The following is a 17,393-nucleotide window of genomic DNA, read 5'->3' on the forward strand; positions in this document are numbered from 1 at the left end:
CCCCCCGGCTTAGTAATTTTCTTAAATCCTTTTTTTTTTTTTTTTTGCCCCTTTAATCTTTGTTTCCTAATTTTTCACTGGAGCTTGCTTCCCTCTTAACCTAGCTATTTTCCATGTGTTTTCTGTTTGCTCCATATTACCTTCCAACTTGGAAATCTGACATGATTTGCCTAGTCATACTTTCTTTTGGCCCGAATATCACTTTCAAGGGACAATAAAGTAATTGGCCTTTTACTCTGAACCTTTTTTTCCATCTAAGCTGCTGATAAGTTCACATAATTCACTCTTAGTTAACTCTTTTTCTTTCTTTTTAAATTCTGACAGTTTTTAGTGTTCATTATTGTGGAAGATTTAATCCAATTTCCACCTCACCCATCTATCCCAACACTTGGCCTCTTGAGTACACAAATTACCTCCAAGTCCTTCTTCACACAAAAGTGAAGGCACCCGTTGCTAATCGTGAAATAAAAACCCATCCCTGCTACAATCCCTTGCATTCTGGGATGCTCAGAAAGGGTTCTGTATCTATAACATAGTTGTTAGGGATGAGTTCAAGCAATCAGAAAAGTAGAAGTAAATAAACTTTATGACTTTAATACCAGTACTCTTATTTAATAACACTGAAGGTGTTGCACAGCTACTTTAAGATATGTGAGGGATAAGGCAGTTGAACACGTTTCATAATCACTGGTAGGGGTCACCATTGAAAGGAACCTTGAGCTCTTGGCAAATGAAAAATTTCACTGACAATATGAAAAATCATCTCCTAGTTTTTCATATTTGCCGACTGTAGGTTTTGTGTATTAGCATTTCTCTGTGCCTAGCATACCTGTTAATACAAAGAGCAACAGGAACAAAGAGCAAAAGCAGTTGCTGTTTAGGGACACCGTGATATATATGCAGTTTGACAGTATTTGATATTCTAAGTACAAGGGAAGAGCATATCTTTCCATTAAGTTTTCTTAGACTACAAAAACTCTTATTTTTCAAAGAAAATAGTTTAATTTTCTTTATGGACCCTGCTAGATTCCTGTCTAATAAGGGAGTGGTTTCCATGTGTGCATTAACAAGTCGCAGATGCAGATTCCATACAAATGTGGTTTACAAACTGCTGGCCCCAAGCCAGACTACTGTCCTCAGTCATTCTGCAGATTCTCTTCTCCATTCCTCATGAAAAGGTACAGGGAAGAAAACAGCTCCTTTTAGTACTCTTTGCTGTCTTCTTTTGGACCCACTATCTTCATTTTTGGTCATCCTTGTTAAAGTCATTAATATCATTTATAGTGTAGCTCACAGCATCTATATTCTTAGCTGAAAGGAATTAGAGGGCATGGCTTCTGATTATCTACATGAGATAGAAATAGGGTAATGGTAGCTAATTTGCAAACTCGGATAATTTGTGTAACAACTTGTACATGAACCTCATCTTTTAGAGGAAAGCAGAGTGGTGGTCCCAATTCCTGGACCAGTATGCTGGGCAGTTCCAGGCAAGTTGCTTAACCTCCTAGACTTCAAACTTCCTCTTCAGGAAAGTAAAATAGGTTAGGTCACATGATGTCTAATACACCATGCAGTCCTAGGTTCTGTGAGTTTGTGACTGAGGCAGGTGTACAAGCAAGAAAGAAGATTCTATTTTGATTGAAAACACTGCCAACAGGTGTTTCAGTCTGGGAACGAGTCCCAGAGAAGGTAAGGGATGGAATAATGATAGAGCTTAGTTTGGGGGCAGGGCGTGCTATTTTGGGGTCTGTCACCGAAGGGTTATTTATGGGTGGCACACAATGAGCAGAATTGATTTTTGGAATTTAGTGTGTGGACTTCACATTACATAGTATGAGATGAGCTCAAGATTGATGTCATCTTCATGTGAAACTTGTTTGGGATTAATTGGAATAATTAGCATACAGGGACGTAGCAGAGTCGGGGCAGTATAGAGCGTGGATGAGCTGAATTCAGTTGGGGAATGGACTTGACTTATGCAGTAGGGTGGTGATTGCTAGTTTAGAGTCTGATTTGAAAGTCACTCAAGAGTCTCCTCCTTAAATATGTCATTTTTGTTTGTTTGTTTTTCCACCATTATCTGAAGGTCGACCATAACTGCCCCTGTCTTGTTTTTGTTGGTTTTGTTTTGTTGATTGATAGATGTTTTTCTGGGAAGGATAGCACTGCACGTGAAAGAGGAAAAGACAGGGCAGTTTAAATCATGAGAATTCACAGGAGGTTAGAGAAATAAGGAATAAATGCAAAGGAAAAGGAAGAAGAGAGGGACAGCCCATTGAACAGATCATGAATCCATATTTGCAAGTTCATAAATTGATACCTACAGCATTTGATAGTTGTTGGTAAATGTCCATACCCAACATCCTTTGTAAACCTGGACCCGTTTTACTCATGTTACCTACAGGAGTGCTACTTGTCATGGTGCTACTTTGGCTGGCTTAGTGATGGAGTATTTAGTGGTTTAAATGAAATTCAGATTAGGTAAGAAAAAATAAATTCATTAAGGTCAAGGAAGTGAAGGCTGTAAATAAAATATACATCCACAATAGATAAAATGCTGTTAGAAAATCCAGTTCAGTCTAAACTGTGAACTGTTACTGTCTAAATCACCCTTTGGTTCCTGGCTTGCAATTAATCTTTGCTACTATGTTTGGATATTGGGGTAAAGGTGATAGCCTAATGGGTTATGACTTTATTTTAATGTTTTGATTAAGGAGACTAAATAACTTGGACTTTGGATAATCATAAGGACTAAAGTTTATCCATCAAGCTTAATTTCTAAACAGAAGTTTGTGTTTGTATTTCTGGCTACATTTAGCATTGGTCTGTTTGTGATGTGAAGTTATGAGATGATTATGTGCTCAGTTATTCTCCACCTGTCTCTCTACTTACCATCTACCTTAGTCACTTTTTTTTTCTTCTTTCACCGTACATTTAACTAGCTGCCTCTGTTCTGTCCGCCAATCTGATAGGCACACACAGATTCCTAGCCATTGTCCTTTCAGAGCAAGGACCAGTATTTGCTAGCCCCAGGATCCCCAGCATTTGTATGTCTACTACTGTCCCTAGCTACACTGGCCCTCCGTCACCCCTGAGTGCCTGTGCCACTGTACATTCCTTACCCTGCCTCTATCCTGTGTCCACCCTGCTTCCTTATCCCCTCCCACTTAAGAAACCTTAGTGTTATCTTTGTGAAAACATAGTGTTCCTCTCCTGGCAAATAGACATTCTCAAGGGATACTTTGCTAATCTTTTTTACCTTCAGAATTACTTGGATGGTATGAAGTTAACTAATTCAGAATGCTGATGGGGTTGTAAACTCATTCTGAGTTTATTGTAAGATCAGGAAAATAAAACATATATATGCTAGTCAGTTGTCAGTTAACATCCTTAAGCTATAAAACCATTGTTGTATGGATGAAATTTCATCCAAAAACTCAAATACATAAATCAGATCAAAGTTCTCTACAGCTTTGATTCACCCAAGGATTGAGTGGGGCAGGAAACTTCTTATCATTCCCTGCCCTACAACATACACAGGGGACTCCTGAAACACATGGCATGGAAACGTGGGCTTCCTCAGGATAGTCTAGTGACTGCCCCACTCCTGATTAATTGTTTTCCTCTAACATATCTCAAAGAGGTATGGTCCTTTTGTGGCAAAAAAAAAAAGAAAAAAGAAATACATTACACAGTACATTCATATCAAGTCTTTCTAGTCTAGGAGCTTTACATAAGTTCTGAAAAAAAAAAAAAGGTGTGTGTGTGTGTGTGTGTATGTATATACCATTCAGAGGTTCTTAATCTGTCTCACTTCCCCAAAGGGACCATGAACTTGCATGAAAAAAAGAAATGTGTCTTTACTTTCTGTAACTTCTTATTGAAAGTTGGCATTTTATTCAATTATTACCATAAACAACAAATCGGTATCAGCAATAGCTATGACTTTGTCACCAATAAAAAAAATAATCAGAGATATTTTCATATCACATTGGTTTATTGCAAGATCTTGAAATATCATTTTTGCTCATCACTAAAAATTGCAATGGCTATTAGACCTGTTGCTTGATCTTGTTATTTAGTGTGTTAATAAAGAAGCCTATCTATTACTGTATCACAAATTTGGGTAGATTGGTTTATTCCAGTCCACCCCCAGCCTTGCTATCCAAGTTATATATAAAACCAATTCTGTATGTCAGTATAATTGATTTTCTTTGTAATCTTATGGATTTTATTTTGGGCATCCATGAATTTCACCAGACTGTTAGAAGGGTCTGTTGCACAAAACAGTTGAGATCAACAATTAGATAAATTGTGCAGAGGGAAAATAATGATATTTTTTAAACATATTAGCAGAAGAATTCTTGAATTTACCTGGTAAACTTTTTTTTTTTTAAATAGTTAGTTTATTGCTTTTTGGTGTGCTTACTTTTCAAGTGTCCTTCGCTCCAAAGCACATAGGCAGAGTTTACCCTAACTGCAGTAACATTTAAAAACAAAAGTAGACGTCCAGTGTTCAGATGCCCACATATGGTGCTGGATTTTGTGAGATAATGCCTTTATCCCTAGACTAGTTTGCCAGTGGAGCTATACCTTTAATATCAATTGAAATCTGAAACTTAGATAGTTCTTACCTCACTGGTCAAGAAGTATTGGAAGAAATGGGTCTCCGTTATATCTGTCTCCACATCTCCTCTTAGCCTGTGTAGAAGCTGGCACATAGATGGCACTCAGTTCTTATTTGTGAAAGGATATAATAATTCAGAAGCATATTTCAAGTGCTCACAATAAAAGGTAAAATTACTGCAAAACAGAATATTTGTAAGGGAATCCATAAGGGACCATGAGGGGGAGTTGGGAGGAGTCTGGACAGAGAAGGGTCAGTCGCCAACACTCTTGCCTCTTCCCCCTTGGGATGTCTTCCCAGGTGTGAAATAGATTAGTGGCTGAGAGGCAACTGAGACTCGACCTGTGCACAGCCTCCGCTTCCCTTGTCTCCTTTTATTGGGAAAATTATAACCCAACCATTATCACCAGGGCTCACATGATATGTCTAGCAGTATTTATGCTTTCTGTTTTTAATGCCTACTTGTGAATCACAAGATTTGGCTCTTTCAAATGAAGCTAACGTCTGATGAGCAGGTTTGCATAATGGATAAAATGATCTGGGTTTTGGCCACAAAAATGGGTCTTAACTTTATCAGTAGAATCATAAGCAAGTTGGGAGCTCATAATGACCCTGCTTGATCGTTCTTCTTAGGATTGTGATTCCCATAACTTTTACAATCCCAGATTGCCTTCTCATGGTTTTAAAAATTCTTTGTTATCTCTCCTAGAACATCATACAGGGAAGATTTAAAATTTTAATTCCCAGCCCCTAAATATGCATAATGGGGAGTATAGCTCATTTTAGAAGATATCTGCAGTGTTGAAAAGTTCTAGATAAATCAGTTAAAAATGCAGTGCAGAAATATTTGTTTTAAAACAACCTAGTAGTAAATTATTTTTGTAAGCAAACAAACCTCCCTGTCAAGGTAAATCATCTCCTAAAATTGATTCATTTTATGAGTTCTTATTTCTGTGTTTTTCTTTTTTGCACATGGCATATACAAATATTCTGCCACATTTTTTAAATGATCATAATTATGAATAGGAAAATACATATTGTAAATTAGTAAATAGTGACTATTGGAAGCAAGATAGTAAGAATTTTACTTCTTTAAAGCATGTATTCATTTGAGTTGACGGTATGGGGGAAAGTGAAGTTCACTATCTTAAACATCTTCCTTTTTTTAACCCAAGCACTCTACCACTGAGCTACATCCCCAGCCTGATAAGCTCCTTTCTAAAATGATCACATGTATTTGCATTTGACAGAGCCTTTGTTGATGCTTCTCTGTCTCCTTAGACCAGTCAGCTGATGTAGCAACATCATCATGAATTTATCCTTTGGAGCTTTGCTACCATGTATGAGCCCCCAGGAGTTACAGAGGTGTGCACAGTTTCTGGCTACTCACTCAGTGGCCCAAATTGTGCTACTTGTCTGTCTCTGCCCTATCCCCCAGTTTACTGCTACTTCACTTTGCTTCCGTGAGTGAATCTTTCACCTTATTTTTGCACTCACCATTGAAGTTTGAGCCTCAGGGTACTCAGGGTATTTTCAGGTCCCTTAGAAGAGTTTTTCACTCAAAGAGCAGGCAGTAGGAGTGGAAAAGAAGAAACAAATCCAAGAGATGTTCCGAAGGGGTAGAATTGATAGCAAATTATGATTGGTTACGGAGGAAATAAACAAAAAATATAGATTTTTAATTAAAGCCATTTGCTAATATATATTTTATTGCAAAAACAATACAGAAAAAAACAGTACAGAAAATGTAAGCTAAGGAAGACCATAAATGTATCCATAATTCTAATCACCTAGACATAGCTGCTTGGAATATTCTGATTTATTTTTTTTTATATGCACGCACATCACACACGTACTTCTATGTGTATGTATATATGTGTGTATATAATGTCTTAACATTTGTTTACATGAATTCTCTATTCAGGTATATTTAGGTTATATTCACATTTTGATGTCACAGATAATTCAGATGTAAACTTATAGTTAAATATTAGTATACATCTTTCATTACTGTTTCCTTAGGATAAACTCTCAAAATGGTATTATTGGATTAAAAATGTTTTAAAATAATATTTCTTCATTCTGCCTTTTCACATTGCACTTCAGAAAGATTATACCAATTCATACTTCAAATAACCAGCCTTTAGCCTACGTGAGTAGATGGACAACAAAGCTATTAATTGAGTTAAACTACTAGGAGGTAAACCTGATTTGGGAGGAAGATAGTGGGATCAGACTGGAAAGTGGCAACTGAATTATTTTCAGCAACTTCTTAGATATTCAGATCCCATTGGAAAGAAGCAAGTGTGATAACGACAACAATAATAGCTGACATCTATCATAACTGTTACCAACTGTCACGCTCCTTCCATCAACAGTCTCACTACCCTATGAATGAGGTGCTAAATGGGACCCCATTTCACAGAAGAGATAGTAGAGGTCTAGAGAATTTGAGTAATCTGCCAAGCGTTATGGGGCTAATAAGGGGTGGAGTAGATATTCAAAATAAAACCCAGGCTTCTTAAATAGATTTTAGAAAGACAATATATAGAAGATAAGAGGTTATAGGAACTAAGTTGTATCTTCAAGGAATTATGGTGAAGAGTTAGCTGTACCAAAAGAATGGAGGGAGGCATAGTCACTTTACAAGCATCTGGTTTGATTTTGTCCAGTACTTGGCTAATCCATCCTGCTCTTTTTTTTTTTTTTTAATTTGTTTCTTTCCATCATTCTCCTGACTTCTCTTAAATATTGCCCCTTCTTCAAAGCCAAGCAGTATCACTCTTCATGTAGGAAGGCTTCTTGACTACCCTCTTTTGCTCCACTTTGATCTCACTTGAAGTCTGCCCATCAATGAGCTTTTGTCACATGCTGCTTGGGACTGGTAGTTTCAAATGCCAGATCTTCCCAAATAGACTGTGAGCCATTTAAGGGCAAGTGCTTTTCAGTCCTTTCATCAGAACTTTGAGTGGTTATCATGGATCGGGTGTTGGGCAGAATATTTTTTTTGCCAGACACTATTCTGCGATATTAATACTATTTATTAATCTCCACAAATCCTCAGAAAGGTAATTTGATCAAGTTCATAGAGTTAAAGAACAAACCACAATATAAGCCTTTATAGGCACGCAGAGGTGCTTGAGCATGACTTGAAGGAGCAGTAGATTAGGGTGGGTGGCAAAAGCAAGAGTGGCTTTGCCATTAGAGAAAACCATATGAGGCATGGAGAACAGAATACAGGGCAGTGTTGGACAATACTGATAAATAGTCCAGCAAATGAGGATGTGAGTATGATTGGGAGGATCTTGAATGCAGCCCTGGAGAGTGAGCTTTTTCTCTATGTTGGGAAGCCACTGAAGGTCACACTGAGCAGTAGAATAACTACTGGCACTTTAAAAGTAGAAGACGAGTGCAATGATTTTCTTCCTGGGATCCAATCTCCAAGTTAAGGGAATTCAAGAAAGCTTAATGAAACTTGCAGATTTACCAATCAGGAAGTTCCATAGACTAAATTAAGCATGAGATGAGTTTGCTTTTTGAGGAGTCACATCAACTCTGTATGACGGCACTGGCTCCCTGTTCATCAAAGCTCTAGTGATGTACTTACCCTCCTAAGTTAAGAGAGGAAAAGGAATGATTACTTAAATGCTTTTCTGCTCAGAAATCAAAACAGTTTTGCATTCGAAGTCGTTAAAAAGGGTGTTTGGTACCTTAAAGGGTTTTTCAAAGAAGAGATGCCCCAGTTCAGACCAGTCAATGGTGAGCACAATGGAAAGAGGTGGACAGTTCTTAATGATAGAAGCAAAAACTAAAATTGATGACAATGTTGTAGCATGAACCTTGGGAGTATTTTCTGTTTTTAAAAATGATACCATCTGTAAAGATCAAGGAGAAACTGAAAACTTCAGACTTGAAGATAGAATGTTTAAATGTTAGGAGCCAGAGCAGAACACTGAAATTTATGTAACGTTAATAATATTTTTTTTTAGTTAAGGGAAGAAACAGTTAAGAAATTCATTTTCAGAGTCTATATTTCAAGTATCAGAGTTATAAGCCAGATTTTTTTTTTCAGTTTTGAAAAACCTGTTCTGAATACAAGTTTGGACTAAATGTAAAATATAAACTTTTAAATCCATATTTTCCAATATTTTAAAAATTAGACCTTCTTTGGAAATTCTCTATTTCAGTCAAATTAAGAGGTTTATCTTTTTTGCTAGCTAGCTTAATAGATTGTCTAGAATTTCATACTTTCATTTTTATTCCTTTTCTCTCCCACTTCTGAAAAAAATTTCCTTTAAAATGTGAGATTCCCCTGCCCAACAAATAAGAACCATTTGTATCTCCCCTAGCCAGGTTGTCATTTGATAATCTTGTTATGAGCAAAACAATTTGTAGCAAAAAAAAAAAAAAAAAAAACCCAAACGCCACCGTATTGATGTGTGCCTTGAAGTCGGTGGCTTACAGCAGGTGGAAAAGAGGTATACATAAAAACAAACCATTTTCATTTTTTATCTGATGAAGTTTTAAGTGAAATTGAAAAATAAAGATCATTTACTGGAGACTCTGAATATCCCTTCTAAATCCACTGAATTGTAATGGACACTTTTCCCCAGGTTGTATAAACATTATTTTTTTTATGTTGATAATAAACTTCCAGAAACTGCTAGAGTTGCTTAACCTCTTAATGACAAAGTGGCAAAACTGACTCAAGTGAGAAATTTCTGTGTAGTCATTTTATGTCCTGTTATTTCCCCAATATTAGCAGCCCATAGATTTCTGGTTAAGATATGAGTCCCTTAAATAAATTAGAGGTTATGGGGTGAATTTAAAAACAATCATCTTCTGTTTAAAATAATAACAATTTAAAACATTTTGTTTTTTATAATTTTTCCCCTTTTTGGTAAATACAAATATCAGAAACCATACTTGGGGAAACTAAATAATTTGGGGGATATACATACAGACACATAGCCATTTTGAACTATATTTCTTTTTAAATGCATTTTTGAATAAAGAGACTGTAACGTGCTACTTTTAGAGTGGAAAGAGCATTTGCTGGTATGTGTCTGTTCAAATTTATTTCTCATGTTTTCTTTAATAAGACCAATGTTAACTTAGCGGGAAAAGTTACTCCCAGTGCCTCCTGAGAGTTTCTTTGCTTTACACAAAGTAGATGTTATTAAACTGGGGAGAAAGATGAATGCATCTCCTCCTAATTCCACAGAGGAGAACATACATCTTTATTAATGTAATGATGAGGGCCTCTCATTATGTTATAGAATGATCTGCTTTAGCAAAGGTTTTCCTCCTAAAGAACTTCATAACATTTAAAGGTTAATATGTTAGGTAAAGAATAATATCTTAAGACAAGCATTTTTATTACAGGACATGATGGGATCATTTTTATTAAATTAGATGATGATTTGAATGGGGAAGAAGAAAAAATGCTTCGCTTGATGCCCTCAATTTTAATGCCTTTAATCAAATAATGACCTTCTGGAAAATAGTTGATTTTAAGCATTTGGAAAGATCAATACCACTTTGCCACCAAAAAATGGCCTAGATGATGAAATTTGATGTATTTAAAAGTATCATTTCACCCTTTTAACCTAGTAAATAATTTAAAATGCTTTCAGTATTGTTTTACTGCTGTTCTGTTTCTCACTGTTCAAAGTGTTACGTTTGTTTGTGAAAAGATATTGGAAGTTGGTGTGCGAAGCGTTCAGGCCTCACACCTAGAAGTAGGGTTGTTCCTCTGTCAGTTCTTGGGTGTCTCTGCATTAAGCCTCCTCCTCACCTCAATTATATGTTTAAATACTACATTTGAGGCACAGTGTATATAGAGAGCATAAAAGATGTGAAAGTGGAACCCTTCTACACCATTTAAGTGGTGGTTTAAAACCTCACTAGTTCCTATGCATTTTTTTGTGATATTGTTAAACCTAGATGCTAAAGGTGAAGGATTTGGTAGCTCTGACAATTAAAATCCATATCCCTCCCCATCCTATTCCCACCCTGGCTTATAGAACACTGATATGAAATTACCCTTGAGTGCCGACAGCTTTGTAAAAAAAAAAAAAAAATTGCCCTCTATTAGCATGTTTGTGGGCAGATTAAAAACTGTCTTCATTAGCATAAGTAACACTTACAGATTCTTTTAGAAGTAGAAAATTATTTGCTGAATGATAAATTGCTAGCTTCATAGTTAGTTGTTGTTGAAAATGTACTCATTCAAAATGCGTGGTGTAGTTTAGTCTACAATGCTGAATTTTTTGTTAGAAGTACTATTTAATGGATTATATACTTAATCCTTGTTCCTACTACTTGCAAAAATGTAATTCATGCTTTCTACTAAAGTGTTTGTATCAAATACTTTCCTATTTAGATTGATTTCTTTTAATATCATATATTAGTATACTGTATGCCCCAGAGATTGGAACAAAATACTCCTGCAGATAACACATAAAAGATGAGGGTGAGGGGGAATAAATACAGACGATAAAATGTTTTGCTTTTTAGAGCTCAAATTACCGTTCTATTTTTTTTAAATGTATTTTTCCTTCTTAGTGGCAGCAAAAATTGTCATTTTCTCTCTCTTTTTATAGCTCTTAGTTTTAGAATGCATGTGTATATGATGATAATATACACATATATGTATATTGCATTAAATGACTTTTTTTTTTTCCTCAGAGAATACCAAAGTCTGTTTTTCCCTGGAAAACTAGTTGTGTTATGAACTTCCAGGTTTATCACAGACCAGGTCCTGTAAAGGTTTTCGCTGTGTGAGAGGCTTTATAGGTACAATAAATTTCATTCATGAAAGGATGTTGCTTTCCTGGCTCAATTAAAATCATCGTGTACCCCTTACCCACTAAATGTTAGAAGCGAATTGACTTGAATTAACGGTTCTAAAAAGTGGGGTGGAAATCAGAGATTGAGCTTGGTTGGAAATTAGCAGCTGAGAGATGAAGGTGCCAGGATTTTTATTTAAATGTGGTACAACAAGATTCTGTCAGTAAAGCACATCATTAGAATATTGAGTTTAGAACTGCTAATTTTTCCTTTAAAATGAGCATACAGTCATGTGTTTCATGGACCATAATAAATTGCCATTGTGTTGTCATTGAGTTTGTTTTGCTTTTTTGCAGTGCTGGTTTGGCAGTCATTCTGCATTTTTTCTTTTCCTTGTTTTTTTTTTTTTCCCCCTCCTCAGTCTTAGATTTCTTTAATAGATCCCTAACCAAAACCGGTCAAAAAAAAAAATGTTATTTATTTCAGTCTTAGGTTTAGCATCTTTTGCACCATTTTCTTGCTTACGGTAGCAAGACATTTGCAGATGGTTCTTGGTTACTATAAAGTACATAACAGTATTTCCTTTGTGGCAGATGGATTTAAGACTTTTAGTTCTCAATAAATGTAGGTTTACAATACATAACTTTACAGGATTTGTGTTGTATATAACAGGTTTGAACATATTATCTCAGAATTCATCTGCATGGCATTTTCAGCTTATTCAGGGTCCTGCCAGTTTTTTTTAAGTAATAGGGGGAGCGCTGTGATTGATAGCAACAGCTCAAGGCGTGATTTTGAATAGAAACAAAGGGTTTAGAACAGAAGGTGTCAAATTAAACTTTGTCAGTTTGAAAAGTAGTAACATCCTGAAAGTTTTACTAATTTATTTACATGTGGCCACTGTTTATATTTTGCCCTCTTTATATGCAGTGTAATGTTGCTTGGCAAATTTACTACATTTAAAGTTTAGGTTGTTCCTTGTACCATTTTAGTTTTCTTAGAATGGATTCATTGGTCTCATTATTTTAAGGCTGTGAGGCCCCAGTCTTTTTCTACTGTTCAAAACAGTTGTGCTCTAATTTAATTTTGAGAGTAGTTCCCTGCCTGTGGTCTTAGAGGACATTAAGTCCTGGGAACCAATCTTTAAAATGGGATTATATTCACATTTTGCAACAAAGCACCACATTGCATTTGTCATCTCTCTTCTCCTAAGTAAATCTATAGAGTTCTCATTTAAAGACCAGCATCGTACTTTATGGAATTATTTGTCAAATATTGCAAATGTTCTGACCTAGGAAAAAGGTATTGGGGAATTAAAAAGCATTTGGTTTTTTCAGTCATTTTCTGAAAAAAACATGGATCAAATTACTGTTGTCACTAATGGCATAACAATCAATAGGATTTGAGGTAGTTAAACTATTTCAAGGTATTTTTGTTAAAAAAAAGTAGTAGAATAAATTAACCTTATTTTTGCTTGTAATATGGGAACAAATCAGTTTCTTTCTATACTAACAAAGAACTAATGTGTCAAAATGTCTGTTTTCCATTATTTCTTAAGAGATACACACATTGAGAAAAGCCAATCCCCCCTCCCCTTTTGTTTTTTGGAATACCCTTGTAGAACTAACAGTTCCCAGCTGCACTGTTAAATATTTTTCTAAGAAGCATCTGATTTCAGTCTCTTAAAATCATCGTGTCTCTTGAAAGGCTAGCGGAGACATGCTTCAGCTTATAATTCATCAAATTATTTTTAGATAAGGAATTAGAAGTATTATTTAAGGGCAGAGGTTAATAGCAAACTACTGGAAATGTTATGTTAGTCATGGGCAATTAATAAAAATAAGGATCTGTCTCGTAAGTATAGAGACACAGAAGTGACAATATAAGCAAAATATTTGTTGAATGAGTCAGGGCTCTTTTTCTGAAATATTTGTTAAACCAGCATGAGTGTGATTGTTTAGGAATTAGCTATCATTATTAGCCATTTTAAAAGAACTAATGATTTTCTTTTCCAAAGAACATCTGTGATCCACATGTTTTTTCACATATATCCAAGTGCTAACTGATCTCTGCATTACTTTAAAAAGTTTCTAAAGGATGTGAAAAATCATTGGAGTTTTGCAGCTCTCTAAGAAGCTTTTCCTACATGAATCGTTCTTAATTTAACTTTTAGCAATTTTTAGTTACAAGCATTTATTTCTTAAAAAAACATTTGTAGAAGCTCAATGTTTAACATTTATTGCAGTAGCAGGATACTAGCTAAGTTAAAAAAAATTTTTTTCTGCCCTGTTCTTGATGAATCTTCTAACTTCTCTTCATTGAAAGGTAAATAAAATCAAATAATTTGTGTTCAGGCATAGAGCTTGACCTGTCAGTGGTGATAGCTGAAGGATACAGAAAGGGGAGGAGGGAAGTCATCTTAACCATAGTTAATATTCAAGCCCACAGGAAGATATGTATCTAAACCTACCCAGCAACAAGATTTAGAAGTATAATGCAACAAAACAGCTTAGATGTAGGAAAATATATGATATTTTCATATCTTAATCCAGGTAGCAAATATTTGCCTATAAGAACTAAATAAACATCTGCAGGGCACCATATGCAGGTGGGTTTCAAATACTTCAAATACTCAAACACAGTTTTGTAGTCAATATTATATTCACACAGATAGAGCTGAAATATCTTTTTTAATTTTTTTGTTGTTCTAATTAGTTATACATGACAGCAGAATACATTTCAACTCATTGTACACAAATGGAACACAACTTTTCATTTCTCTGACTGTACACGATGCAGAGTTGCGCCATTAGTGCAATCATACATGTACAAAGGGTAATGATGTCTGTCTGCGCTGAAATATCTTGCAGTATGCTGGGAATAGCCATGGAGTTGCTGTAGACAGAAGGGAAATATGCTCAGCAATCCTGTTGTCACAGGGATTTTTTAATTTAGTTGACATTCTTTGAGGTGAATTTGTAGTTTGCTGCTTCTTCTCCTCACCTGAATAAGTGCACAATTGCATGGCCATCCCCACGATATATATTTGTTCAAATAAAAGACCTGTTGAGTAGAGAATCCAAACTCTCAGAAAATGTAGTCTATCTCATGAGAGTGTGCGGCAGTCCTTCTTGGCTGATCTGTAAGTGAGCCTTGAGAAGCCGACGTATCTGTCACCATCTTTTCTTTTAAATTCTCTCAAGTAGGCCATTCTGGGGAGGACAGGCCTGGCTTCTTTTCACCATATGTTACAATCAGAAGAAGAATTCCCATCCAATTAAATTTCTTGAGATTTCCAAGAAACTCTTGTCCTAAGTCAGGTTCCCTTAAAGCAGAGTCTAAGATGGGAATCAGATGCTGGTGGTTTGAGGAGGACCTGAGGAATGAGGGAAAATAGGGCAGAGGAAGAGGTCGCGTAAGAATGTGGCCCCGGGGCTGAGGATGTACCTCAAACTTGCTCAGCTTAGGCCCTGGATTCCATCCCCAGCACCAAAAAAAAAAAAAAAAAAAAGATTGTGGCCCCAGATAAAGTCCAGCCCTGGATTGATAGGGGATGGAGTAAAAGAATGGGGATGACTGTCTCCAGAGAGAGAGTTGAAGCATAGAGTGAGTTGTCCACTTGAAATAAGGATGGAGACTTTGTACCACTGGATCAGGATATTGCTGGCCACTCCTGAGTGAGAAGGCCAGTGAGGAGGGGGAGCAGTGTTCCGAGCATCGTCCGATGAGATGGCTTCAGGGACATTTCTCCAGAGAAGAGTGCAGTGGAGAGCTCTTAGCAGAGAACTCAGCTGCTGAGCTGTGGCTGCCCTGGCTGGGGAATCCCACTGCCCCTTACCCCAGTGCTTAGAGTTCATCCTGGTTAGGATGAAAGTTTGAGATGGTGACTGTCTTGGACCATTGCATTCCTCACAGATAAGCCTAGAGTCAAAACTGGGGCCTCAGGATACATCAGAGAGGTGCAGATTTTGGTATTCATTGGACATTTCTTTCTCATTTAATTCAGGAAGCCTATTAAAGTTCTTGCCTGAGCAGATCATGTGCTAACACTGCCACAGGCAGAAAACAGGACTCTGAGGTCTCTTTTTGGAAAGTTCTTTTCTTGGAGAAGTCCTTTAGTGCCCATTCTAATCATTATGCCGAAACTGGATGGTATTCTTGGTCTCACAACTAGTTGTATATGTCTCTCCTCTCTCATACATGCATATACACACATATACATAGTTTTCTTATAAGCTTAGGAAATCTTTTTATTTCTAGGATCTGTTCAACCCCTTTTTAAATACCTTCAGCGTCTTCAGATGGCCCCCATCAGACAAGAAGATTAAGCAAGCATAGAAACACTTATTTTTGCTTTCCTCCTATTTCACATATTGCAAAGTCTGTGATAAATGCTCTTTTGCCCTTGGAGTCTGAAAAATATGTCTCTCTTTTAAGATGCAAATCTGAACACTCATTAGAAACACAGCCTGCCTCCCTGACAGCCGCAGCTATCCTCTCTTAAAAGGTTAAAATATTTTTAAAGCGGATTAGAGTGTTGTGAGCATATGAGAAAGTTACTATACAGAGTCTTTTCTTTTTTGGCTCCTTATGGAAAATGCCAGCCCCCTCCCCATAAACATGAACTGACCTCTCATTTCCTTTGTCTCCAAGGGATGGTTGTGTGAGCTGTTACGCTGGAAAGAAGATCCTTCTCCAGAAAACAGGACTCTGTGGGAGAACTTGTCCATGATCCGAAGGTTCCTCAGTCTTCCTCAGCCAGAGCGTGATGCCATTTACGAGCAGGAGAGCAATGCGGTGCATCACCATGGCGACAGGCCGCCCCACATCATCCACGTTCCAGCAGAACAGATTCAGGTCCGTTTACCTTGGCCAATTCAGTAGAGCACTAAGTAAATAAAGCTTTAAACTTAGCAGGGAAATTAGCATCTCTCTTCTTCCCGCCAATCTAAACACAGGCTTTTTAGCAAGAGATAACAATACAGTGCCATCTTGCTCAGGGGGATAAAAGGAAAATTAACATACTTTTTCCAACATGTGTGTTATATTCCCTACCCCTCACTTCCCCACTGCCAGAGTGGCAGGAACCCCCTTTTTGTACTTCTTGTTTGGCAAATGTATCGTTGTTAGTTCTGGGTTTTGTGTGTGAGAACTTCGAAATTTTTGTATGTTGTTTTAAAAATCATTTAAAAATACACCTATTTCTTAATTAATGCCATACCGCCCCTGAGGAAAGGAATTACATTTATTCTGTAGAGGAAGTTTGTAGAATCACAGTTTTATACGTTGGACTCTGTCCAAAACAAGGAGGGGAGGGAAATCTAATTGGAATCTTGCTTTGCACTCCGTGTCCCTTCCTTCACCTTGTAGCAGTCTCCCCGCACCCACACAGAGTCCAGGTTGGGGGTGAGTCATATCTGTTTGTCTTTCCTTCAGAGCCCCTCTCCCACCACCCTTGGGAAAGGAGAGTCTAGAGGCGTTTTCTTACCAGGCCTGCCGACCCCTGCACCATGGCTCGGTGCTGCTCCTCAGGTGAGCGGGCACAAGTTACCTATGCCAGCAAGGAAGGTAGTCAGAGAGGGGGTGGCACAGAGACCTGCTCCCTTGCTCAGGATCTTCAGACGTGCAGAGGATGCACTGAGCATGGCTGTGGCCAGAGCCCACTGTGCAGCAGATTCAGCTTTCTACCTACTCATGTCTTGGGACTTGTCTCCATTCATCCGCTGAGGGAACAGCCCTGGGAATTTAGATGGAAGTGTTCTGGGATCAGGTAGTTCACTGGGGCTCTCAGAAAGTATTCTAATTGAACTTGAACTGTATGACGGATTTCTGTTAAATCTAAGGAATGTTTTTTGGTTTTCTCCTTTGAGGAAAAAATGCCATTGATTTCCAGAGTCCTAAAAGTCTACTCTCTTTGTTGAATCACCTGCTCATTTCTTGGTACTACTGTGGGGGAAGATTGTGTGTGTGTTAA

At 37.1% G+C, this 17,393-nt stretch overlaps 1 protein-coding gene across 8 annotated transcripts in view; it reads left to right on the forward strand.

The window, feature by feature from the left end:
- Positions 1 to 17,393, forward strand: part of Satb1 (SATB homeobox 1) — a 96,114-nt gene that overhangs the window by 74,922 nt on the left and 3,799 nt on the right. For 6 of the 8 annotated variants that reach the window (XM_048801026.1, XM_048801029.1, XM_048801028.1 and 3 more), the window contains exons 10-11: positions 16,073 to 16,276; positions 16,856 to 16,951. In XM_048801026.1, coding sequence (XP_048656983.1) covers positions 16,073 to 16,276; positions 16,856 to 16,951 — 300 coding nt within the window. The remainder of the gene's footprint in view (positions 1 to 16,072; positions 16,277 to 16,855; positions 16,952 to 17,393) is intronic. The other 2 variants (XM_015494363.2, XM_015494365.2) reach the window with 1 other exon arrangement.

Source organism: Marmota marmota, unplaced genomic scaffold, assembly GCF_001458135.2.
Source record: "Marmota marmota marmota unplaced genomic scaffold, marMar, whole genome shotgun sequence".
Classification (NCBI taxonomy): Eukaryota; Metazoa; Chordata; class Mammalia; order Rodentia; family Sciuridae; genus Marmota; species Marmota marmota.